Here is a 24,769-nt window from a genome sequence, read left to right on the forward strand (position 1 = left end):
GTTAGTTACACAGTGAACGGGACAGGAAGTGACGTTAGTTACACAGTGAACGGGACAGGAAGTGACGTTAGTTACACAGTGAACGGGACAGGAAGTGACGTTAGTTACACAGTGAACGGGACAGGAAGTGACGTTAGTAATGTTACACAGTGAACGGGACAGGAAGTGACGTTAGTTACACAGTGAACGGGACAGGAAGTGACGTTCGTTACACAGTGAACGGAACAGGAAGTGACGTTAGTTACACAGTGAACGGGACAGGAAGTGACGTTAGTTACACAGTGAACGGGACAGGAAGTGACGTTAGTTACACAGTGAACGGGACAGGAAGTGACGTTAGTTACACAGTGAACGAGACAGGAAGTGACGTTAGTTACACAGTGAACGGGACAGGAAGTGACGTTAGTTACACAGTGAACGGGACAGGAAGTGATGTTAGTTACACAGTGAATGGGACAGGAAGTGACGTTAGTTACACAGTGAACGGGACAGGAAGTGACGTTAGTTACACAGTGAACGGGACAGAAAGTGACGTTAGTAATGTTACACAGTGAATGGGACAGGAAGTGACGTTAGTTACACAGTGAACGGGACAGGAAGTGACGTTAGTTACACAGTGAACGGGACAGGAAGTGATGTTAGTTACACAGTGAACGGGACAGGAAGTGACGTTCGTTACACAGTGAAAGGGACAGGAAGTGACGTTAGAAGTGTTACCCAGTGAACGGGACAGGAAGTGACGTTAGTTACACAGTGAACGGGACAGGAAGTGACATTAGTTACACAGTGAACGTGACAGGAAGTGACGTTAGTTACACAGTGAACGGGACAGGAAGTGACGTTAGTTACACAGTGAACGGGACAGGAAGTGACGTTAGTAATGTTACACAGTGAATCACTAATGATATCAATAAACTATCAATCAACAATGACATGACATCAATAAACTATCAATCACTAATGACATGACATCTGAGCACAACGCAGCTCAGAGTGCTGATCTGGGATCAGTTTGACCTTTTACAGTGAACGGGACAGGAAGTGACGTTAGTTACACAGTGAACGGGACAGGAAGTGACGTTAGTTACACAGTGAACGGGACAGGAAGTGACGTTAGTAATGTTACACAGTGAACGGGACAGGAAGTGACGTTAGTTACACAGTGAACGGGACAGGAAGTGACGTTAGTAATGTTACACAGTGAACGGGACAGGAAGTGACGTCAGTTACACAGTGAACGGGACAGGAAGTGACGTTAGTTACACAGTGAACGGGACAGGAAGTGACATTAGTAATGTCAATGAACTATCAATCACTCATGATATCATTCACTAATGATATCAATAAACTATCAATCACTAATGATATCAATCACTAATGATATCAATGAATTATCAATCAACAATGACATGACATCAATAAACTATCAATCACTAATGACATGACATCTGGGCACAACGCAGCTCAGAGTGCTGATCTGGGATCAGTTTTACCTTTTACAGTGAACGGGACAGGAAGTGACGTTAGTTACACAGTGAACGGGACAGGAAGTGACGTTAGTTACACAGTGAACGGGACAGGAAGTGACGTTAGTTACACAGTGAACGGGACAGGAAGTGACGTTAGTTACACAGTGAACGGGACAGGAAGTGACGTTAGTTACACAGTGAACGGGACAGGAAGTGACGTTAGTAATGTTACACAGTGAACGGGACAGGAAGTGACGTTAGTTACACAGTGAACGGGACAGGAAGTGACGTTAGTTACACAGTGAACGGGACAGGAAGTGACGTTAGTTACACAGTGAACGGACAGGAAGTGACGTTAGTTACACAGTGAACGGGACAGGAAGTGACGTTAGTTACACAGTGAACGGGACAGGAAGTGACGTTAGTTACACAGTGAACGGGACAGGAAGTGATGTTAGTTACACAGTGAACGGGACAGGAAGTGACGTTAGAAGTGTTACACAGTGAACGGGACAGGAAGTGACGTTAGTTACACAGTGAACGGGACAGGAAGTGACGTTAGTTACACAGTGAACGGGACAGGAAGTGACGTTAGAAGTGTTACACAGCGAACGGGACAGGAAGTGACGTTAGTTACACAGTGAACGGGACAGGAAGTGACGTTAGTTACACAGTGAACGGGACAGGAAGTGACGTTAGTTACACAGTGAACGGGACAGGAAGTGACGTTAGTTACACAGTGAACGGACAGGAAGTGACGTTAGTTACACAGTGAACGGGACAGGAAGTGACGTTAGTTACACAGTGAACGGGACAGGAAGTGACGTTAGTTACACAGTGAACGGGACAGGAAGTGATGTTAGTTACACAGTGAACGGGACAGGAAGTGACGTTAGAAGTGTTACACAGTGAACGGGACAGGAAGTGACGTTAGTTACACAGTGAACGGGACAGGAAGTGACGTTAGTTACACAGTGAACGGGACAGGAAGTGACGTTAGAAGTGTTACACAGCGAACGGGACAGGAAGTGACGTTAGTTACACAGTGAACGGGACAGGAAGTGACGTTAGTAATGTTAATCAATAAACTATCAATCACTCATGATATCAATCACTAATGATATCAATCACTAATGATATCAATGAATTATCAATCAACAATGACATGACATCAATAAACTATCAATCACCAATGACATGACATCTGGGCACAACGCAGCTCAGAGTGCTGATCTGGGATCAGTTTTACCTTTTACATAGTTTAGTGTTATAGGGACTGGTTGAACCTGATGCCCAACGCAGCTCAGAGTGCTGATCTGGGATCAGTTTGGCCTTTTACATGGTGAAGTGTTATAGGGACTGGTTGAACCTGATGCTAAATCAAAACTGATCAAAACTGATGAGGGCGGCAGGGTAGCCTAGTGGTTAGAGTGTAGAGGAGGCAGGGTAGCCTAGTGGTTAGAGTGTAGAGGAGGCAGGGTAGCCTAGTGGTTAGAGTGTAGAGGAGGCAGGGTAACCTAGTGGTTAGAGTGTAGAGGAGGCAGGGTAGCCTAGTGGTTAGAGTGTAGAGGCGGCAGGGTAGCCTAGTGGTTAGAGTGTAGAGGAGGCAGGGTAGCCTAGTGGTTAGAGTGTAGAGGAGGCAGGGTAGCCTAGTGGTTAGAGTGTAGAGGAGGCAGGGTAGCCTAGTGGTTAGAGTGTAGAGGCGGCAGGGTAGCCTAGTGGTTAGAGTGTAGAGGAGGCAGGGTAGCCTAGTGGTTAGAGTGTAGAGGAGGCAGGGTAGCCTAGTGGTTAGAGTGTAGAGGAGGCAGGGTAACCTAGTGGTTAGAGTGTAGAGGAGGCAGGGTAGCCTAGTGGTTAGAGTGTAGAGGCGGCAGGGTAGCCTAGTGGTTAGAGTGTAGAGGAGGCAGGGTAGCCTAGTGGTTAGAGTGTAGAGGAGGCAGGGTAGCCTAGTGGTTAGAGTGTAGAGGAGGCAGGGTAACCTAGTGGTTAGAGTGTAGAGGAGGCAGGGTAACCTAGTGGTTAGAGTGTAGAGGAGGCAGGGTAGCCTAGTGGTTAGAGTGTAGAGGCTGCAGGTAGCCTAGTGGTTAGAGTGTAGAGGAGGCAGGGTAACCTAGTGGTTAGAGTGTAGAGGAGGCAGGGTAACCTAGTGGTTAGACTGTAGAGGAGGCAGGGTAGCCTAGTGGTTAGAGTGTAGAGGAGGCAGGGTAACCTAGTGGTTAGAGTGTAGAGGAGGCAGGGTAACCTAGTGGTTAGAGTGTAGAGGAGGCAGGGTAACCTAGTGGTTAGAGTGTAGAGGAGGCAGGTAGCCTAGTGGTTAGAGTGTAGAGGAGGCAGGGTAGCCTAGTGGTTAGAGTGTAGAGGCGGCAGGGTAGCCTAGTGGTTAGAGTGTAGAGGAGGCAGGGTAACCTAGTGGTTAGAGTGTAGAGGAGGCAGGGTAACCTAGTGGTTAGAGTGTAGAGGAGGCAGGGTAACCTAGTGGTTAGAGTGTAGAGGAGGCAGGGTAACCTAGTGGTTAGAGTGTGGAGGAGGCAGGGTAACCTAGTGGTTAGAGTGTAGAGGAGGCAGGGTAACCTAGTGGTTAGAGTGTAGAGGAGGCAGGGTAACCTAGTGGTTAGAGTGTAGAGGCGGCAGGCTAGCCTAGTGGTTAGAGTGTAGAGGCTGCAGGTAGCCTAGTGGTTAGAGTGTTGAGGCGGCAGGGTAGCCTAGTGGTTAGAGTGTAGAGGCTGCAGGTAGCCTAGTGGTTAGAGTGTAGAGGAGGCAGGGTAACCTAGTGGTTAGAGTGTAGAGGAGGCAGGGTAACCTAGTGGTTAGAGTGTAGAGGAGGCAGGGTAGCCTAGTGGTTAGAGTGTAGAGGAGGCAGGGTAACCTAGTGGTTAGAGTGTAGAGGCTGCAGGTAGCCTAGTGGTTAGAGTGTAGAGGCGGCAGGGTAGCCTAGTGGTTAGAGTGTAGAGGAGGCAGAGTAGCCTAGTGGTTAGAGTGTAGAGGAGGCAGGGTAGCCTAGTGGTTAGAGTGTAGAGGAGGCAGGGTAACCTAGTGGTTAGAGTGTAGAGGAGGCAGGGTAGCCTAGTGGTTAGAGTGTAGAGGAGGCAGGGTAACCTAGTGGTTAGAGTGTAGAGGAGGCAGGGTAACCTAGTGGTTAGAGTGTAGAGGAGGCAGGGTAGCCTAGTGGTTAGAGTGTAGAGGAGGCAGGGTAACCTAGTGGTTAGAGTGTAGAGGAGGCAGGGTAACCTAGTGGTTAGAGTGTAGAGGAGGCAGGGTAACCTAGTGGTGTGGTTAGAGTGTAGAGGAGGCAGGGTAACCTAGTGGTTAGAGTGTAGAGGAGGCAGGGTAACCTAGTGGTTAGAGTGTAGAGGAGGCAGGGTAACCTAGTGGTTAGAGTGTAGAGGAGGCAGGGTAACCTAGTGGTTAGAGTGTAGAGGAGGCAGGGTAACCTAGTGGTTAGAGTGTAGAGGAGGCAGGGTAACCTAGTGGTTAGAGTGTAGAGGAGGCAGGGTAACCTAGTGGTTAGAGTGTAGAGGAGGCAGGATAACCTAGTGGTTAGAGTGTTGGACTAGTAAAACTGATCAAAAATACATAGATGGAACAAATATAATTAGAAAAAATAAACCCTCCTTCAAACAACACACACACACCCTTATGAGCAGTTACCTTGGATTCCCCTCCACTCAGGACGTTAACCATCACCTCCATGACAGTCTCATGCATTCCCAGAGCTCTCATCAGGTTAGGATGCTGGTAGAACACCTTGTTGTTCATGATGTCTCTGTAGAGAGACCAGACCAAGAGACAGGCAGGTAAACAAGTAGTGTGTAGTGTAGAGCCCTTACCCCAGTTAGTATGTAGTGTGTAGTGTGTAGTGTAGAGCCCTTACCCCAGTTAGTATGTAGTGTGTAGTGTGTAGTGTGTAGTGTGTAGTGTGTAGTGTGTAGTATGTAGTGTGTAGTATGTAGTGTGTAGTATGTAGTGTGTAGTATGTAGTGTGTAGTATGTAGTGTGTAGTGTGTAGTATGTAGTATGTAGTATGTAGTGTGTAGTATGTAGTGTGTAGTATGTAGTGTGTAGTATGTAGTATGTAGTGTGTAGTGTGTAGTATGTAGTGTGTAGTGTGTAGTATGTAGTGTGTAGTGTGTAGTATGTAGTGTGTAGTATGTAGTGTGTAGTATGTAGTGTGTTGTGTGTAGTATGTAGTGTGTAGTATGTAGTGTGTAGTATGTAGTGTGTAGTGTGTAGTGTGTAGTGTGTAGTGTGTAGTGTAGAGCCCTTACCCCAGTTAGTATGTAGTATGTAGTGTGTAGTATGTAGTGTGTAGTATGTAGTGTGTAGTGTGTAGTATGTAGTGTGTAGTATGTAGTGTGTAGTATGTAGTGTGTAGTGTGTAGTATGTAGTGTGTAGTATGTAGTATGTAGTGTAGAGCTCTTACCCCAGCCCTCTGATCATCAGTTTCTCCTCCTCACGCCCCATGCTGAAGGGTTAGTATGTAGTGTGTAGTATGTAGTGTGTAGTATGTAGTGTGTAGTATGTAGTGTGTAGTGTGTAGTGTGTAGTATGTAGTGTGTAGTGTGTAGTATGTAGTATGTAGTGTGTAGTATGTAGAGTGTAGTGTGTAGTGTGTAGTATGTAGTGTGTAGTATGTAGTATGTAGTGTGCAGTGTGTAGTATGTAGTGTGTAGTATGTAGTATGTAGTATGTAGTGTGTAGTATGTAGTGTGTAGTGTGTAGTATGTAGTGTAGAGCCCTTACCCCAGTTAGTATGTAGTGTGTAGTATGTAGTATGTAGTGTGTAGTATGTAGTGTGTAGTATGTAGTGTGTAGTGTGTAGTGTGTAGTGTGTAGTATGTAGTATGTAGTGTGTAGTGTGTAGTGTGTAGTGTGTAGTATGTAGTGTGTAGTGTGTAGTGTGTAGTGTGTAGTATGTAGTATGTAGTGTGTTGTGTAGTATGTAGTATGTAGTGTAGAGCCCTTACCCCAGTTAGTATGTAGTGCGTAGTATGTAGTGTGTAGTATGTAGTGTGTAGTATGTAGTGTAGAGCCCTTACCCCAGCCCTCTGATCATCAGTTTCTCTTCCTCACGCCCCATGCGTACAGACAACAGCGATCTGATCTGTCCCAGCGACGCCAGCAGTTTGATGGTGTCCTCCACGGAGACTGAGTTGATGGTGTAGGCCTTGGGCAGGGCCCGGACCTGGCCCCCGATGCCGTCGTACTGACGGTGGAGTAAGACAAACATGGCTCTGATCAGCTCTGGGTCCTCCATGATGCTCTCCTGGGCCCAGCGTACCATGGTCTCACTGATCAGCTGCTGCAACGTGCCTGAAGGACCGGAGGCAACGCACCGCGGTCAAACACACAGCAAAGCACTGGGACAAGGACAAATGGTCTACTCTCTCTATTCAGACAGAGAGAGAGAGAGAGAGAGAGACAGAGAGACAGAGAGACAGACAGACAGACCCAGAATAGGACCAGCCTGATGCCAGATCAGTTGGTGCTGTCTAATCAACTCATACCTGATGCCAGATCTGTTAGTGCTGTCTAATCAACTCATACCTGATGTCAGACTGTTAGTGCTGTCTAATCAACTCATACCTGATGCCAGATCTGTTAGTGCTGTCTAATCAACTCATACCTGATGCCAGATCTGTAGTGCTGTCTAATCAACTCATACCTGATGCCAGATCTGTTTGTGCTGTCTAATCAACTCATACCTGATGCCAGACTGTTAGTGCTGTCTAATCAACTCATACCTGATGCCAGATCTGTTAGTGCTGTCTAATCAACTCATACCTGATGCCAGATCTGTTAGTGCTGTCTAATCAACTCATACCTGATGCCAGACTGTGTCCTACAGAGAGAATGCTGTCTGTAACACTGTGTCCTACAGAGACAAGGCTGTCTGTAACACTGTGTCCTACAGAGAGAAGGCTGTCTGTAACACTGTGTCCTACAGAGAGAAGGCTGTCTGTAACACTGTGTCCTACAGAGAGAAGGCTGTCTGTAACAATGTGTCCTACAGAGAGAAGGCTGTCTGTAACACTGTGTCCTACAGAGAGAAGGCTGTCTGTAACACTGTGTCCTACAGAGAGAAGGCTGTCTGTAACACTGTGTCCTACAGAGAGAAGGCTGTCTGTAACACTGTGTCCTACAGAGAGAAGGCTGTCTGTAACACTGTGTCCTACAGAGAGAAGGCTGTCTGTAACACTAAGTCCTACCGAGAGAAGGCTGTCTGTAACACTGTGTCCTACAGAGAGAAGGCTGTCTGTAACACTGTGTCCTACAGAGACAAGGCTGTCTGTAACACTGTGTCCTACAGAGAGAAGGCTGTCTGTAACACTGTGTGCTACAGAGAGAAGGCTGTCTGTAACACTGTGTCCTACAGAGAGAAGGCTGTCTGTAACACTGTGTCCTACAGAGAGAAGGCTGTCTGTAACACTGTGTCCTACAGAGAGAAGGCTGTCTGTAACACTGTGTCCTACAGAGAGAAGGCTGTCTGTAACACTGTGTCCTACAGAGAGAAGGCTGTCTGTAACACTGTGTCCTACAGAGAGAAGGCTGTCTGTAACACTGTGTCCTACAGAGAGAAGGCTGTCTGTAACACTGTGTCCTACAGAGAGAAGGCTGTCTGTAACACTGTGTCCTACAGAGAGAAGGCTGTCTGTAACACTGTGTCCTACAGAGAGAAGGCTGTCTGTAACACTGTATCCTACAGAGAGAAGGCTGTCTGTAACACTGTGTCCTACAGAGAGAAGGCTGTCTGTAACACTGTATCCTACAGAGAGAAGGCTGTCTGTAACACTGTGTCCTACAGAGAGAAGGCTTACTGGGTTTCTTATCTTTCTTCTTGTTCTTCGGCATGAAAGTCATCTTTTTCTTCAGGTAGACCACCTTCTCCACCAGAGACATGAGTCTTCCTCGGATGGTGAAGTCACTGTCTGCCTCGTTCAGCTTGTCCTCGTCGATCTCTATGCCTGACGACAGAAGGACAGGTAGCGTGTTAACTCTGGGTTGAATACCGTTAAGAGATTAATTCAAGGTCAACTCACTACTGGGTTTAATACCGTTAAGATATGAATTCAAGGTCAACTCACTACTGGGTTTAATACCACTAAGATATGAATTCAAGGTCAACTCACTACTGGGTTTAATACCGTTAAGATATGAATTCAAGGTCACCATAATGACTTCAATGAAGCTCACAACTGAGCCAAACCAAGCCGAGCCGAGCTATTCTTGGCTGGGCTGGGTAATGACTTCAATGAGGCTTTACAACTGAGCCAAACCGAGCCGATCCGAGCTGTAATTGGCTGGCCTGGGTAATGACTTCAATGAAGCTCACAACTGAGCCAATCCGAGCCGATCCGAGCTGTAATTGGCTGGCCTGGGTAATGACTTCAATGAAGCTCACAACTGAGCCAAACCAAGCCGAGCCGAGCTGTACTTGGCTGGCCTGGGTAATGACTTCAATGAAGCTCACAACTAAGCCAAACCGAGCCAAGCTGTACTTGGCTGGCCTGGGTAATGACTTCAATGAAGCTCACAACTAAGCCAAACCGAGCCAAGCTGTACTTGGCTGGCCTGGGTAATGACTTCAATGAAGCTCACAACTGAGCCAAACCGAGCCAAGCTGTTCTTGGCTCTCCTGGTTATGGTAAAGAAACTAAATCGGAGGTGTCCCAGTGCTACAGTGTTAAACAGACATACCACAGTGTGTCATCAGGTCCTCATGGAAGTCTACAAGCTGTTCTCTGATGTGTTCTGGACAGGGACAGTCCACCTTCTCGTCCTTAAAGCTCAGCAGCATGTTGATCTGAGAGGAGAACATCACTGAACGGTACCAACCTGGTCAACAAACTCATGGCCCTGATTGGTTAAGTATTCATTTAACAGACTGGTGAAAGAGCTTAATTTAACAAACTGGCGAAAGAGCTTCATTTAACAGACTGGTGAAAGAGCTTCATTTAACAGACTGGTGAAAGAGCTTCATTTAACAGACTGGTGAAAGAGCTTCATTTAACAGACTGGTGAAAGAGCTTCATTTAACAGACTGGTGAAAGAGCTTCATTTAACAGACTGGTGAAAGAGCTTCATTTAACAGACTGGTGAAAGAGCTTCATTTAACAGACTGGTGAAAGAGCTTCATTTAACAGACTGGTGAAAGAGCTTCATTTAACAGACTGGTGAAAGAGCTTCATTTAACAGACTGGTGAAAGAGCTTCATTTAACAGACTGGTGAAAGAGCTTCATTTAACAGACTGGTGAAAGAGCTTCATTTAACAGACTGGTGAAAGAGCTTCATTTAACAGAAGATACTTGGGTAATGTTTTATCTGGAAAGTCCATCTATAGATACTCTATAGACTATCAGTAACAATTCAACTAACTACTAACTACTAACCCTAACCTTAACCCTTATCCTAACCCTAACCCTTAACCAAACCCTATCCTAACCCTAAACTTATCCAAACCTTAACCCTTATCCTAACCCTAACCCTTAACCAAACCCTAACCTTATCCAAACCCTAACCTTAACCTTAACCCTTATCCTAACCTTAACCCTTATCTTAACCCTTATCCTAACCCTAACCCTTATCCAAACCCTAACCTTAACCTTAACCCTTATCCTAACCTTAACCCTTATCTTAACCCTAACCCTTATCCTAACCCTAACCTTAACACTTATCCTAACCCTAACCCTTAACCAAACCCTAACCCTACCCTAACTGATTGACTGACTGATTGATCTACCTGTTCCTGAGGAGGAGATCTGAACTCTTTGGTCTTCCTGGCAGTCAGGGCAGCCGACATGTTGAGCGCCTGCATGACCTCGTTATAGCGGAACCGCTGGTTGTCCTGGAGATGAGCCACGAAGTCATCGCTGAAGCCCACCACCGCCTCGATACGGTGGCGCACCTGACAGTCACACAGGTACTGGAGCAGGTGGCACATCTAGAGAGACACAGTCCTGTTAACAACGAGTACTCAGCAGGCAGCACATCTAGAGAGACACAGTCCTGTTAACAACAAGTACTCAGCAGGCAGCACATCTAGAGAGACACAGTCCGGTTAACAACGAGTACTCAGCAGGCAGCACATCTAGAGAGACACAGTCCTGTTAACAACAAGTACTCAGCAGGCAGCACATCTAGAGAGACACAGTCCGGTTAACAATGAGTACTCAGCAGGCAGCACATCTAGAGAGACACAGTCTGGTTAACAACGAGTACTCAGCAGGCAGGCAGCAGAGTACTACAGAGGGTAGTGCGTACGGCCCAGTACATCACTGGGGCCAAGCTTCCTGTCATCCAGGACCTCTATACCAGGCGGTGCCAGACGAAAGCCCTAAAAATTGTCAAAGACTCCAGCCACCCTAGTCATAGACTGTTCTCTCTGCTACAGCACAGCAAGCGGTACCGGAGCACCAAGTCTAGAACCAAGAGGCTTCTAAACATCTTCTACCCCCAAGCCATAAGACTCCTGAACGTCTAATCAAATCCAGACTATTGGCAGTGTTCCCCCCAGCCCCGTTACGCCGCTGCTACTCTCTGTTATTATCTATGCATAGTCACTTTACCTCTACCTACATGTACATATTACCTCAATTACCTTGACTAACCGGTGCCCCCTGGACTACCCAGACCCCTCTTTTACCCTGCTGCTACTCTCTGTTATTATCTATGGATAGTCACTTTACCTCTACCTACATGTACATATTACCTCAATTACCTTGACTAACCGGTGCCCCCTGGACTACCCAGACCCCTCTTTTACCCTGCTGCTACTCTCTGTTATTATCTATGCATAGTCACTTTACCTCTACCTACATGTACATATTACCTCAATTACCTTGACTAACCGGTGCCCCCTGGACTACCCAGACCCCTCTTTTACCCTGCTGCTACTCTCTGTTATTATCTATGCATAGTCACTTTACCTCTACCTACATGTACATATTACCTCAATTACCTTGACTAACCGGTGCCCCCTGGACTACCCAGACCCCTCTTTTACCCTGCTGCTACTCTCTGTTATTATCTATGGATAGTCACTTTACCTCTACCTACATGTACATATTACCTTGACTAACCGGTGCCCCCTGTACAAAACCTCACTACTGTTATTTTACTGCTGCTCTTTAATTATGTTTTACTTAACATACATTTTTATTAAAACTGCATTGTTGGTTAAGGGCTTGTAAGTCAGCATTTCAGTCAGCATGTGACAAATACCATTTGATTTGCAAATATCATGTTCAGTGTGCCTTGCGTACCTGCAGTTTGACAGGCTCTGGGAGTTTCATCTGGAGCAGTCCTTTAGGCACCTTCCCTGTCCTCTCCTCTCCTCCAGGCCCCTCCCCTCCTCTTCCTCCCTTTGTGACATCACTCTCGGGCGTGTCCGGGGGCGTGTCCGGGGGCGTGTCCCCTCCCTCTGAGAACACGCTGGGTTCTATCAGTTGTAGAATGTTCTTCAGGTCTCCGTTATGGAACACTCCCATGATCAGTAAGGTATAGAACAACTTAATGAGAGGAACGAACAGGAACTCGGTGCTGCCCCCTATAGGATCTCTGACGTGTAGACTCCCCTCGCTCACCGCCTCCGTCAGCATCTCTATGGTCTTGGTCTTCAGGACGTCCAGGGGGAACTCGGGGCTGAACTGGAAGCAGTCGGCTCCGCTGCAGATGAAGGAGGGGGAGGAGAAGTGCATTCGGGGGCGGAGAGAGGTGCTCAGGCCGATCCCTGGCAGGCCGTGCTTCTTGGTCTCGTCGGGGAACAGAGTGATGGACTTGGTCTCGTCCGTCATGGGGACGATGTATTCATTGTTCATCATGAGACGCGCCGTTGCATAGGTACTGAGGATAGAATAAATCGGTTTATTGTCCATTTGGTTAGAACAGGAATGAATCCTCTGCCTTTTTTTACCCCCACACTATGAGAAGAACCCCTGGATGTAGAGCATGTTGTGGTGGGTAAGTGCCTTGCTCAAGGGCACAATGGTAGATCTGACACCAGCAGCCCACCTGTAGCCAGTTCAGTCTCCATTTTTTTCAACAACCGGGACTTAATAAGGATCTCTACAGATCGGTGTCCCACCCACCGGACGGTTGAGCTAACGTAGGCTAATGTGATTAGCATGAGGTTGAGCTAACGTAGGCTAATGTGATTAGCATGAGGTTGAGCTAACGTAGGCTAATGTGATTAGCATGAGGTTGAGCTAACGTAGGCTAATGTGATTAGCATGAGGTTGAACTAACGTAGGCTAATGTGATTAGCATGAGGTTGAGCTAACGTAGGCTAATGCGATTAGCATGAGGTTGAACTAACGTAGGCTAATGCGATTAGCATGAGGTTGAACTAACGTAGGCTAATGTGATTAGCATAAGGTTGAGCTAACGTAGGCTAATGCGATTAGCATGAGGTTGTAAGTAACAAGAACATTTCCCAGGACATAGACATGTCTGATATGGGCAGAAAGATTAAATTATTGTTAATCTCACTGCACTGTCTAATTTACAGTAGCTATTACAGTGAAAGAATACCATGCTATTGTTTGAGGAGAGTGCACAGTTATGAACTTGAAAAGTTATTAATAAACCAATTAGGCACATTTGGGCAGTCTTGATACAAAATAGAAATGCAATGGTTCATTGGATCAGGCTAAAACTTTGCACATACACTGCTGCCATCTAGCGGCCAAAATCTAAATTGCTCCTCGGCTAGAATAATACAATATGGCCTTTCTCTTGCATTTCAGAGATGATGGTCCTGTCTCAGCCTCCAGTATTTATGCTGCAGTAGTTTATGTGTCGGGGGGCTGGGGTCAGTTTGTTATATCTGGAGTACTTCTCCTGTCCTATTCGGTGTCCTGTGTGAATCTAAGTGTGCGTTCTCTAATTCTCTCCTTCTCTCTTTCTTTCTCTCTCTCGGAGGACCTGAGCCCTAGGACCATGCCCCAGGACTACCTGACATGATGACTCCTTGCTGTCCCCAGTCCACCTGGCCATGCTGCTGCTCCAGTTTCAACTTCCACCTGACTGTGCTGCTGCTCTAGTTTCAACTGTTCTGCCTTATTATTATTCGACCATGCTGGTCATTTATGAACATTGAACATCTTGGCCATGTTCTGTTATAATCTCCACCCGGCACAGCCAGAAGAGGACTGGCCACCCCACATAGCCTGGTTCCTCTCTAGGTTTCTTCCTAGGTTTTGGCCTTTCTAGGGAGTTTTTCCTAGCCACCGTGCTTCTACACCTGCATTGCTTGCTGTTTAGGGTTTTAGGCTGGGTTTCTGTACAGCACTTTGAGATATCAGCTGATGTACGAAGGGCTATATAAATAAATTTGATTTGATTTGATGGTACAAAAACAAACAAACAAAACAACAGTTGTTTTTTTCTTTGTATTATCTTCTACCAGATCTAATGTGTTATATTCTCTTACATTAATTTCACATTTCCAAAAACTTCAAAATGTTTCCTTTGAAACGGTTCCAAGAATGTGCATATCCGTGCTTCAGGTCCTGAGCTACAGGCAGTTAGATATGGGTATGTCATTTTAGGCAAAAACTGAAAAACTAGCAACATTCCGGTTCCTGGCCCACCTCTCTAACCTGTGGGCTAGCTACCTGAGGTGGATGTCTATGAGCAGGTCGTAGTATCCAGTCCTGAGGAGACCAGGCATGTACTTGTTCTCTATGGCGTAGAGCAGCTGTGCCTCGTCGGCATGGGAGCAGAGGGCGTGGGCCACACGGTTGTTCCCCAGAGCGCACACAGCAGAGTACAACCTCAGAGTATGGTAGTGGAACTTCAACAGATCCTTCTGCTCAGTCAACTCCAGGATATCAACTGACCTGGGGAGGAGGAGGAGGAGGAGGAGAGAGGAGGAAGAGGAGGAGAGGGGGGGAGGACGAGGAGGGGAAGAAAGATGACAAGGGGAAGGAGGAAGAGGAGGAAGATTACAAGGAGGAGTAGGAAGAGGAGGAAAAGGAGGAGGAAGATGAGGAGGAGGAGGAAGAGTAGGGGGAGGAGGATGACAAGGGGGAGGTGGAGGAGGAAGAGGAGAAGGAGGAGGAGGAAGAGGGGGAGAGGTAGAGGAGGAGGAGGGCGGATAGGTAGAGGAGGAGGAGGGGGAGAGGGGAGGAGAAGGGGGAGAGGGGAGGAGAAGGGGGAGAGGCGGAGCAGTAGAGGAGGAGGGGGAAGAGGAGGGGGAGAGGTAGAGGAGGAGGTAGAAAAGGAGGAGGGGGAGAGGTAGAGGAGGTGGAGGAGGGGGAGGGGTAGAGGAGGAGGAGGGGGAGAGGTAGAGGAGGTGGAGGAGGGGGAGGGGGATAGGTAGAGGAGGAGGAGGGGGAGAGGTAGAGGTGGTGGAGGAGGGGGAGGGGTAGAGGAGGAGAGGTAGAGGAGGAGGAGGAGGGGGAGAGGTAGAGGAGGAGGAGAGGTAGAGGAGGAGGAGGGGGAGAGGAGGAGGAGAGGTAGAGGAGGAGGATGGGGAGGAGGAGAGAGGTAGAGGAAGAGGGGGAGAGGTAGAGGAGGAGGATGGGGAGGAGGAGAGAAGTAGAGGAAGAGGGGGAGAGGTAGAGGACGAGGGGGAGAGGTAGAGGTGGAGGAGGAGGGGGAGGGGGAAAGAGGTAGAGGAGGAGGAGGGGGAGAGGGGGAGGCGGTGGGAGGTAGAGGAGGAGGAGGAAGAGGGGGAGGAGGAGGGGGTCGGTAGAGGAGGAGGATGATAAAAGGAGGAGGGGGAGAGGGGGAGGCGGGGGTCGGTAGAGGAGGAGGAGGAAGAGGGGGAGGTGGAGGATGATAAAAAGGAGGAGGGGGAGAGGGGGAGGCGGGGGGAGGTAGAGGAGGAGGAGGAAGAGGGGGAGGAGGAGGGTCGGTAGAGGAGGAGGATGATAAAAAGGAGGAGGGGGACACAGAAGGTTAATAAACTGACATACAGCTTAGTGAGGAACTTCCTGATTGCAACAACATTTTATTGCTTCTCATACATCATACATCATACATCATACGTCATACGTCATACGTCATACGTCATACGTCATACATCATACATCATACGTTCTGCTATCGTTCACCTTTGTTCACCTTTTCTGCTTTCGTTCCCCTTTTCTGCTATCGTTCCCCTTTTCTGCTATCGTTCCCCTTTTCTGCTATCGTTCACCTTCTCTGCTATCATTCCCCTTTTCTGCTATCGTTCCCCTTTTCTGCTATCGTTCCCCTTTTCTGCTATCGTTCACCTTCTCTGCTATCGTTCCCCTTTTCTGCTATCGTTCCCCTTTTCTGCTATCGTTCCCCTTCTCTGCTATCGTTCTGCTATCGTTCCCCTTTTCTGCTATCGTTCACCTTCTCTGCTATCGTACCCCTTTTCTGCTATCATTCCCCTTTTCTGCTATCGTTCCCCTTTTCTGCTATCATTCCCCTTTTCTGCTATCGTTCCCCTTTTCTGCTATCATTCCCCTTTTCTGCTATCGTTCCCCTTTTCTGCTATCATTCCCCTTTTCTGCTATCGTTCCCCTTTTCTGCTATCATTCCCCTTTTCTGCTATCGTTCCCCTTTTCTGCTATCGTTCCCCTTCTCTGCTATCGTTCTGCTATCGTTCCCCTTCTTTGCTATCGTTCCCCTTTTCTGCTACCGTTCTCCTTTTCTGCTACCGTTCTCCTTTTCTGCTATCGTTCCCCTTTTCTGCTATCGTTCCCCTTCTCTGCTATCATTCCCCTTTTCTGCTATCGTTCCCCTTCTCTGCTATCATTCCCCTTTTCTGCTATCGTTCCCCTTTTCTGCTATCGTTCCCCTTCTCTGCTATCGTTCTGCTATCGTTCCCCTTCTTTGCTATCGTTCCCCTTTTCTGCTACCGTTCTCCTTTTCTGCTACCGTTCTCCTTTTCTGCTATCGTTCCCCTTTTCTGCTATCGTTCCCCTTCTCTGCTATCATTCCCCTTTTCTGCTATCGTTCCCCTTCTCTGCTATCATTCCCCTTTTCTGCTATCGTTCCCCTTCTCTGCTATCGTTCACCTTCTCTGCTATCGTTCACCTTCTCTGCTATCGTTCCCCTTCTCTGCTATCGTTCACCTTCTCTGCTATCGTTCACCTTCTCTGCTATCGTTCCCCTTCTCTGCTATCGTTCCCCTTTTCTGCTATCGTTCTGCTATCGTTCCCCTTCTTTGCTATCGTTCACCTTCTCTGCTATCGTTCCCCTTCTCTGCTATCGTTCACTTTCTCTGCTATCGTTCACCTTCTCTGCTATCGTTCCCCTTTTCTGCTATCGTTCTGCTACCGTTCCCCTTCTTTGCTATCGTTCACCTTCTCTGCTATCGTTCCCCTTCTCTGCTATCGTTCCCCTTCTCTGCTGTCGTTCCCCTTCTCTGCTATCGTTCCCCTTCTCTGCTATCGTTCACCTTCTCTGCTATCGTTCCCCTTCTCTGCTATTGTTCACCTTCTCTGCTATCGTTCCCCTTCTCTGCTATCGTTCCCCTTCTCTGCTATCGTTCCCCTTTTCTGCTATCATTCACCTTCTCTGCAATCGTTAACCGCTGCACTAATTTCTAATAAGACATTTTAAAATCTATAGGTCGTTACATTTTTGACAGATATTGTTGTACTATATTTAAAGCCCTTCCTCACTCCTGACGAGTGGGACAGGGCAGGGTCATCACCTGTTCTCCTCAGGTATATGCAGGGACATGAACTGGAGCGGTTCAGAGCAGGTGACCAGCCATCCATGGCGGTCGTTGACCCGGGATACGTCCACCTTGAGGAAGTGGTTGGGTACCCTGCTCCACAGCACCGGGGTCAGGAACTGGACATGCAGCCTGGGAGGACACTGGGGACAGGAGTTCCTCCTCTCACTCTTAAACAGTCCCGCTGACAGGGGCATGACGTTCTAGTAACATAGAAACAGACAGGGTTAGGGTTAGGTTCTGGGAGGGGACAGGAGTTCCTCCTCTCACTCTTAAACAGTCCCGCTGACAGGGGCATGACATTCTAGTGACATAGAAGGGTTGTGGGTTAGGGACCTAATTCACTTCATCACTCTTTCAAAGGTCAAACTACGGCTTTACATAACTGTACCTCCTACAAAAAGTGCCGATCGATAAATACTTGGATTGAAACATACAACAGGCTTTACAGTCCTGGAGCTACTGTAGAGATCAGAGTCCTGGAGCTACTGTAGAGGTCAGAGTCCTGGAGCTACTGTAGAGGTCAGAGTCCTGGAGCTACTGTAGAGGTCAGAGTCCTGGAGCTACTGTAGAGGTCAGAGTCCTGGAGCTACTGTAGAGGTCAGAGTCCTGGAGCTACTGTAGAGATCAGAGTCCTGGAGCTACTGTAGAGATCAGAGTCCTGGAGCTACTGTAGAGATCAGAGTCCTGGAGCTACTGTAGAGATCGGAGTCCTGGAGCTACTGTAGAGGTCAGAGTCCTGGAGCTACTGTAGAGGTCAGAGTCCTGGAGCTACTGTAGAGATCAGAGTCCTGGAGCTACTGTAGAGATCAGAGTCCTGGAGCTACTGTAGAGATCAGAGTCCTGGAGCTACTGTAGAGGTCAGAGTCCTGGAGCTACTGTAGAGATCAGAGTCCTGGAGCTACTGTAGAGATCAGAGTCCTGGAGCTACTGTAGAGATCAGAGTCCTGGAGCTACTGTAGAGATCAGAGTCCTGGAGCTACTGTAGAGGTCAGAGTCCTGGAGCTACTGTAGAGGTCAGAGTCCTGGAGCTACTGTAGAGATCAGAGTCCTGGAGCTACTGTAGAGATCAGAGTCCTGGAGCTACTGTAGAGATCAGAGTCCTGGAGCTACTGTAGAGATCAGAGTCCTGGAGCTACTGTAGAGATCAGAGTCCTGGAGCTACTGTAGAGATCAGAGTCCTGGAGCTACTGTAGAGGTCAGAGTCCTGGAGCTACTGTAGAGGTCAGAGTCCTGGAGCTACTGTAGAGGTCAGAGTCCTGGAGCTACTGTAGAGATCAGAGTCCTGGAGCTACTGTAGAGGTCAGAGTCCTGGAGCTACTGTAGAGGTCAGGGTCCTGGAGCTACTGTAGAGGTCAGAGTCCTGGAGCTACTGTAGAGGTCAGAGTCCTGGAGCTACTGTAGAGATCAGAGTCCTGGAGCTACTGTAGAGGTCAGAGTCCTGGAGCTACTGTAGAGGTCAGAGTCCTGGAGCTACTGTAGAGGTCAGAGTCCTGGAGCTACTGTAGAGGTCAGAGTCCTGGAGCTACTGTAGAGGTCAGAGTCCTGGAGCTACTGTAGAGATCAGAGTCCTGGAGCTACTGTAGAGATCAGAGTCCTGGAGCTACTGTAGAGGTCAGAGTCCTGGAGCTACTGTAGAGATCAGAGTCCTGGAGCTACTGTAGAGATCAGAGTCCTGGAGCTACTGTAGAGATCAGAGTCCTGGAGCTACTGTAGAGATCAGAGTCCTGGAGCTACTGTAGAGGTCAGAGTCCTGGAGCTACTGTAGAGGTCAGAGTCCTGGAGCTACTGTAGAGATCAGAGTCCTGGAGCTACTGTAGAGATCAGAGTCCTGGAGCTACTGTAGAGATCAGAGTCCTGGAGCTACTGTAGAGATCAGAGTCCTGGAGCTACTGTAGAGATCAGAGTCCTGGAGCTACTGTAGAGATCAGAGTCCTGGAGCTACTGTAGAGATCAGAGTCCTGGAGCTACTGTAGAGATCAGAGTCCTGGAGCTACTGTAGAGGTCAGAGTCCTGGAGCTACTGTAGAGGTCAGAGTCCTGGAGCTACTGTAGAGATCAGAGTCCTGGAGCTACTGTAGAGGTCAGAGTCCTGGAGCTACTGTAGAGGTCAGAGTCCTGGAGCTACTGTAGAGGTCAGAGTCCTGGAGCTACTGTAGAGGTCAGAGTCCTGGAGCTACTGTAGAGATCAGAGTCCTGGAGCTACTGTAGAGGTCAGAGTCCTGGAGCTACTGTAGAGGTCAGAGTCCTGGAGCTACTGTAGAGGTCAGAGTCCTGGAGCTACTGTAGAGGTCAGAGTCCTGGAGCTACTGTAGAGATCAGAGTCCTGGAGCTACTGTAGAGATCAGAGTCCTGGAGCTACTGTAGAGATCAGAGTCCTGGAGCTACTGTAGAGGTCAGAGTCCTGGAGCTACTGTAGAGATCAGAGTCCTGGAGCTACTGTAGAGATCAGAGTCCTGGAGCTACTGTAGAGATCAGAGTCCTGGAGCTACTGTAGAGATCAGAGTCCTGGAGCTACTGTAGAGGTCAGAGTCCTGGAGCTACTGTAGAGATCAGAGTCCTGGAGCTACTGTAGAGATCAGAGTCCTGGAGCTACTGTAGAGATCAGAGTCCTGGAGCTACTGTAGAGATCAGAGTCCTGGAGCTACTGTAGAGATCAGAGTCCTGGAGCTACTGTAGAGATCAGAGTCCTGGAGCTACTGTAGAGATCAGAGTCCTGGAGCTACTGTAGAGGTCAGAGTCCTGGAGCTACTGTAGAGGTCAGAGTCCTGGAGCTACTGTAGAGGTCAGAGTCCTGGAGCTACTGTAGAGATCAGAGTCCTGGAGCTACTGTAGAGGTCAGAGTCCTGGAGCTACTGTAGAGGTCAGAGTCCTGGAGCTACTGTAGAGATCAGAGTCCTGGAGCTACTGTAGAGGTCAGAGTCCTGGAGCTACTGTAGAGGTCAGAGTCCTGGAGCTACTGTAGAGGTCAGAGTCCTGGAGCTACTGTAGAGGTCAGAGTCCTGGAGCTACTGTAGAGGTCAGAGTCCTGGAGCTACTGTAGAGATCAGAGTCCTGGAGCTACTGTAGAGATCAGAGTCCTGGAGCTACTGTAGAGGTCAGAGTCCTGGAGCTACTGTAGAGATCAGAGTCCTGGAGCTACTGTAGAGATCAGAGTCCTGGAGCTACTGTAGAGATCAGAGTCCTGGAGCTACTGTAGAGATCAGAGTCCTGGAGCTACTGTAGAGGTCAGAGTCCTGGAGCTACTGTAGAGGTCAGAGTCCTGGAGCTACTGTAGAGATCAGAGTCCTGGAGCTACTGTAGAGATCAGAGTCCTGGAGCTACTGTAGAGATCAGAGTCCTGGAGCTACTGTAGAGATCAGAGTCCTGGAGCTACTGTAGAGATCAGAGTCCTGGAGCTACTGTAGAGGTCAGAGTCCTGGAGCTACTGTAGAGGTCAGAGTCCTGGAGCTACTGTAGAGGTCAGAGTCCTGGAGCTACTGTAGAGATCAGAGTCCTGGAGCTACTGTAGAGGTCAGAGTCCTGGAGCTACTGTAGAGGTCAGAGTCCTGGAGCTACTGTAGAGGTCAGAGTCCTGGAGCTACTGTAGAGGTCAGAGTCCTGGAGCTACTGTAGAGATCAGAGTCCTGGAGCTACTGTAGAGGTCAGAGTCCTGGAGCTACTGTAGAGGTCAGAGTCCTGGAGCTACTGTAGAGGTCAGAGTCCTGGAGCTACTGTAGAGGTCAGAGTCCTGGAGCTACTGTAGAGGTCAGAGTCCTGGAGCTACTGTAGAGGTCAGAGTCCTGGAGCTACTGTAGAGGTCAGAGTCCTGGAGCTACTGTAGAGATCAGAGTCCTGGAGCTACTGTAGAGGTCAGAGTCCTGGAGCTACTGTAGAGGTCAGAGTCCTGGAGCTACTGTAGAGATCAGAGTCCTGGAGCTACTGTAGAGATCAGAGTCCTGGAGCTACTGTAGAGATCAGAGTCCTGGAGCTACTGTAGAGGTCAGAGTCCTGGAGCTACTGCAGAGGTCTGTAGAGTCCCACAGAGACAGGAGCGTTGTGGGTGACCTATCCTTAGTGTGTGGTTTAAAGAATAACCTGATCTGATGCAGAGACAGGTACGTGAAGTACACAGAGGTCTCATCAGTGGTGCTCCGACCAAAGAAAGCCATTCAGAGGCCTACAGAGAGAGACAAACCTCATAACTTTTCACAGCCAGTGGAGACAGCTCCACGTTGACTTTTCCCAGGCAGCCCATATCTGAGCCCTATTTGTGGCTGCCTGCTCTCCATCCTGTCAGTACAGAGCCGTATAGTGTGTCCTGTTCCTCCTGCTCTCCATCCTGTCAGTACAGAGCCGTATAGTGTGTCCTGTCCCTCCCTCCTGCTCTCCATCCTGTCAGTACAGAGCCGTATAGTGTGTCCTGTTCCTCCCTCCTGCTCTCCATCCTGTCAGTACAGAGCCGTATAGTGTGTCCTGTCCCTCCCTCCTGCTCTCCATCCTGTCAGTACAGAGCCGTATAGTGTGTCCTGTTCCTCCCTCCTGCTCTCCATCCTGTCAGTACAGAGCCGTATAGTGTGTCCTGATCCTCCCTTCTGCTCTCCATCCTGTCAGTACAGAGCCGTATAGTGTGTCCTGTCCCTCCCTCCTGCTCTCCATCCTGTCAGTACAGAGCCGTATAGTGTGTCCTGTCCCTCCCTCCTGCTCTCCATCCTGTCAGTACAGAGCCGTATAGTGTGTCCTGTCCCTCCCTCCTGCTCTCCATCCTGTCAGTACAGAGCCGTATAGTGTGTCCTGTCCCTCCCTCCTGCTCACCTTAATATGTCCTAGTTCAAACTGAAAGATGCTGGGGCTGGTGGCCTGAGCGAACACAGCAGGGAACAGCTTGGTACTGGGCTCCACCTGCAGAGAGAGAACACAGAGACACAGCTATTAAAACACAGGATATGGACAAATCACACCCTATTCCCTATATAGAACACTACTGTTGACCAGAGCCCTATTCCCTATATAGAACACTACTTTAGACCAGAGCCCTATTCCCTATATAGAACACTACTGTTGACCAGAGCCCTATTCCCTATATAGAACACTACTTTAGACCAGAGCCCTATTCCCTATATAGACCACTACTGTTGACCAGGGCCCTATTCCCTATATAGAACACTACTGTTGACCAGAGCCCTATTCCCTATATAGAACACTACTTTAGACCAGAGCCCTATTCCCTATATAGAATACTACTTTAGACCAGAGCACTATTCCCTATATAGACCACTACTGTTGACCAGAGCCCTATTCCCTATATATAACACTACTTTAGACCAGAGCACTATTCCCTATATAGACCACTACTGTTGACCAGAGCCCTATTCCCTATATATAACACTACTTTAGACCAGAGCACTATTCCCTATATAGAACACTACTTTAGACCAGAGCACTATTCCCTATATAGACCACTACTGTTGACCAGAGCACTATTCCCTATATAGAACACTACTGTTGACCAGAGCCCTATTCCCTATATAGAGCACTACTGTTGACCAGAGCCCCATTCCCTATATAGAGCACTACTGTTGACCAGAGCCCTATTCCCTATATAGAACACTACTGTTGACCAGAGCCCTATTCCCTATATAGAACACTACTGTTGACCAGAGCCCTATTCCCTATATAGTACACTACTGTTGACCAGAGCCCTATTCCCTATATAGAACACTACTGTTGACCAGAGCCCTATGGCACCCTATTCCCTATATAGAACACTACTGTTGACCAGGGCCCTATTCCCTATATAGAACACTACTGTTGACCAGGGCCCTATTCCCTATATAGAACACTACTTTTGACCAGGGCCCAATGTCAGAATAATAGTAGAGAGAACAATTTATTTCAGATTTGATTTCTTTCATCACATTCCCAGTGGGTCAGAAGTATACATGCACTCAATTAGTATTTGGTAGCATTGCCCTTAAATTGATGGACTTAATCGAACAAATCAAACATTTATTGTGGAACTGGGATTCCTGGGAGTGCATTCTGATGAAGATCATCAAAGATAAGTGAAAGTTTATAATGCTATTTCTGACTTCTGTTGATTGCACAACATGGCGGATATCTGTTTGGCTGTTTTGTTGTCTGAGCGCTGTACTCAGATTATTGCATGCTTTTTCGGTAAAGCTTTTTTGAAATCTGACACAAGAAGAAGGAGAAGTTTATCTAAAGTTCAATGTTGTACACTTGTATTTCTCTAAATTGATGTGGCTCTCTGCAAAATCACTGGATGTTTTGGAACTACTGAACATAACGCCATTTTATCTCTATTTCTGCTTTTTGTGACTCCTCTCTTTGGCTGGACAAATGGCTGTGTTTTTCTGTGACTAGGCTCTGACCTAACATAATCGTTTGGTGTGCTTTCGCCATAAAGCTTTTTTGAAATCAGAAACTGTGGCTGGATTAACGAGAAGTTTATCTTTAAAATGCTGTAAAATACTTGTATGCTTGAGGAATTTTAATTATGAGATTTTTGTGGTTTTGAATTTGGCGCCCTGCACTTTCACTGGCTGTTGTTGAGGCGGGCTACTGTCCCGAATATCCCAGAAAGGGTGGCTACTTTGAAGAATCTCAAATATAAAATATATTTTTGATTTGTTTAACACTTTCTTGGTTACTACATGATTCCATATGTGTTATTTCATAGTTTTGATGTCTTCACTATTATTCTACAATGTAGAAAATAGTAAAAATAAAGAAAAACCCTTGAATGAGTAGGTGTGTCCAAACTTTTCACTTGTACTGTACACACGGTCAACATTGTCAACACATTAACAGTTGAAGTCAGAATTTTACATACACCTTAGCCAAATACATTTAAAGTTTTTCACAATTCCTGACATTTAATCCTGTTTTAGGTCAGTTAGGATCACCACTTTGTTTTAAGAATGTGAAATGTCCGAAAAATATTAGAGAGAACGTATTATTTCACAACATGATGCTCCCACCCGCGTGCTTCACAGTTGGGATGGTGTTCTTCGGCTTGCAAGCCTCCCCCTTTTTCTTCCAAACATAACGATGGTCATTATGGCCAAACAGTTATATTTCTGTTTCATCAGACCAGAGTACATTTCTCCAAAAAGTACGATCTTTGTCCCCATGTGCAGTTGCAAAACGTAGTCTGGCTTTTTTATGGCGGTTTTGGAGCAGTGGATTCTTCCTTGCTGAGCAGCCTTTCAGGTTATATCGATATAGGACTCGTTCTACTGTGGATATAGATACTTTTGTACCTGTTCCCCCAGCATCTTCACAAGGTCCTTTTTCTGTTGTTCTGGGATTGATTTGCACTTTTCACAACAAGTTTGTATGATGGCAATTTGCATATACTCCAGAATGTTATGAAGAGTGATCAGATGAATTGCAATTAATTGCAAAGTCCCTCTTTGCCATGCAAATTAACTGAATCCCCCAAAAACATTTCCGCTGCATTTCAGCCCTGCCACAAAAGGACCAGCTGACATCATGTCAGTGATTCTCTCGTTAACACAGGTGTGAGTTCTGACGAGGACAAGGCTGGAGATCACTCTGTCATGCTGATTGAGTTCAAATAACAGACTGGAAGCTTCAAAAGGAGGGTGGTGCTTGGAATCATTGTTCTTCCTCTGTCAA

The 24,769-nt window shown here is 47.6% G+C and overlaps 1 protein-coding gene across 1 annotated transcript in view; it reads right to left on the reverse strand.

The window, feature by feature from the left end:
• LOC109887079 (ryanodine receptor 2) overlaps nt 1-24,769 on the reverse strand; it is a 307,522-nt gene that overhangs the window by 183,421 nt on the left and 99,332 nt on the right. The window contains 9 exon segments of the mRNA XM_031820923.1: nt 5,118-5,232; nt 6,507-6,780; nt 8,286-8,432; nt 9,166-9,271; nt 10,209-10,409; nt 11,731-12,310; nt 14,083-14,307; nt 17,103-17,329; nt 21,920-22,006. Of these exon segments, the coding sequence (XP_031676783.1) occupies nt 5,118-5,232; nt 6,507-6,780; nt 8,286-8,432; nt 9,166-9,271; nt 10,209-10,409; nt 11,731-12,310; nt 14,083-14,307; nt 17,103-17,329; nt 21,920-22,006 (1,962 nt within the window).

This window comes from Oncorhynchus kisutch, unplaced genomic scaffold (genome assembly GCF_002021735.2).
Source record: "Oncorhynchus kisutch isolate 150728-3 unplaced genomic scaffold, Okis_V2 scaffold3741, whole genome shotgun sequence".
NCBI classification, from domain to species: Eukaryota; Metazoa; Chordata; class Actinopteri; order Salmoniformes; family Salmonidae; genus Oncorhynchus; species Oncorhynchus kisutch.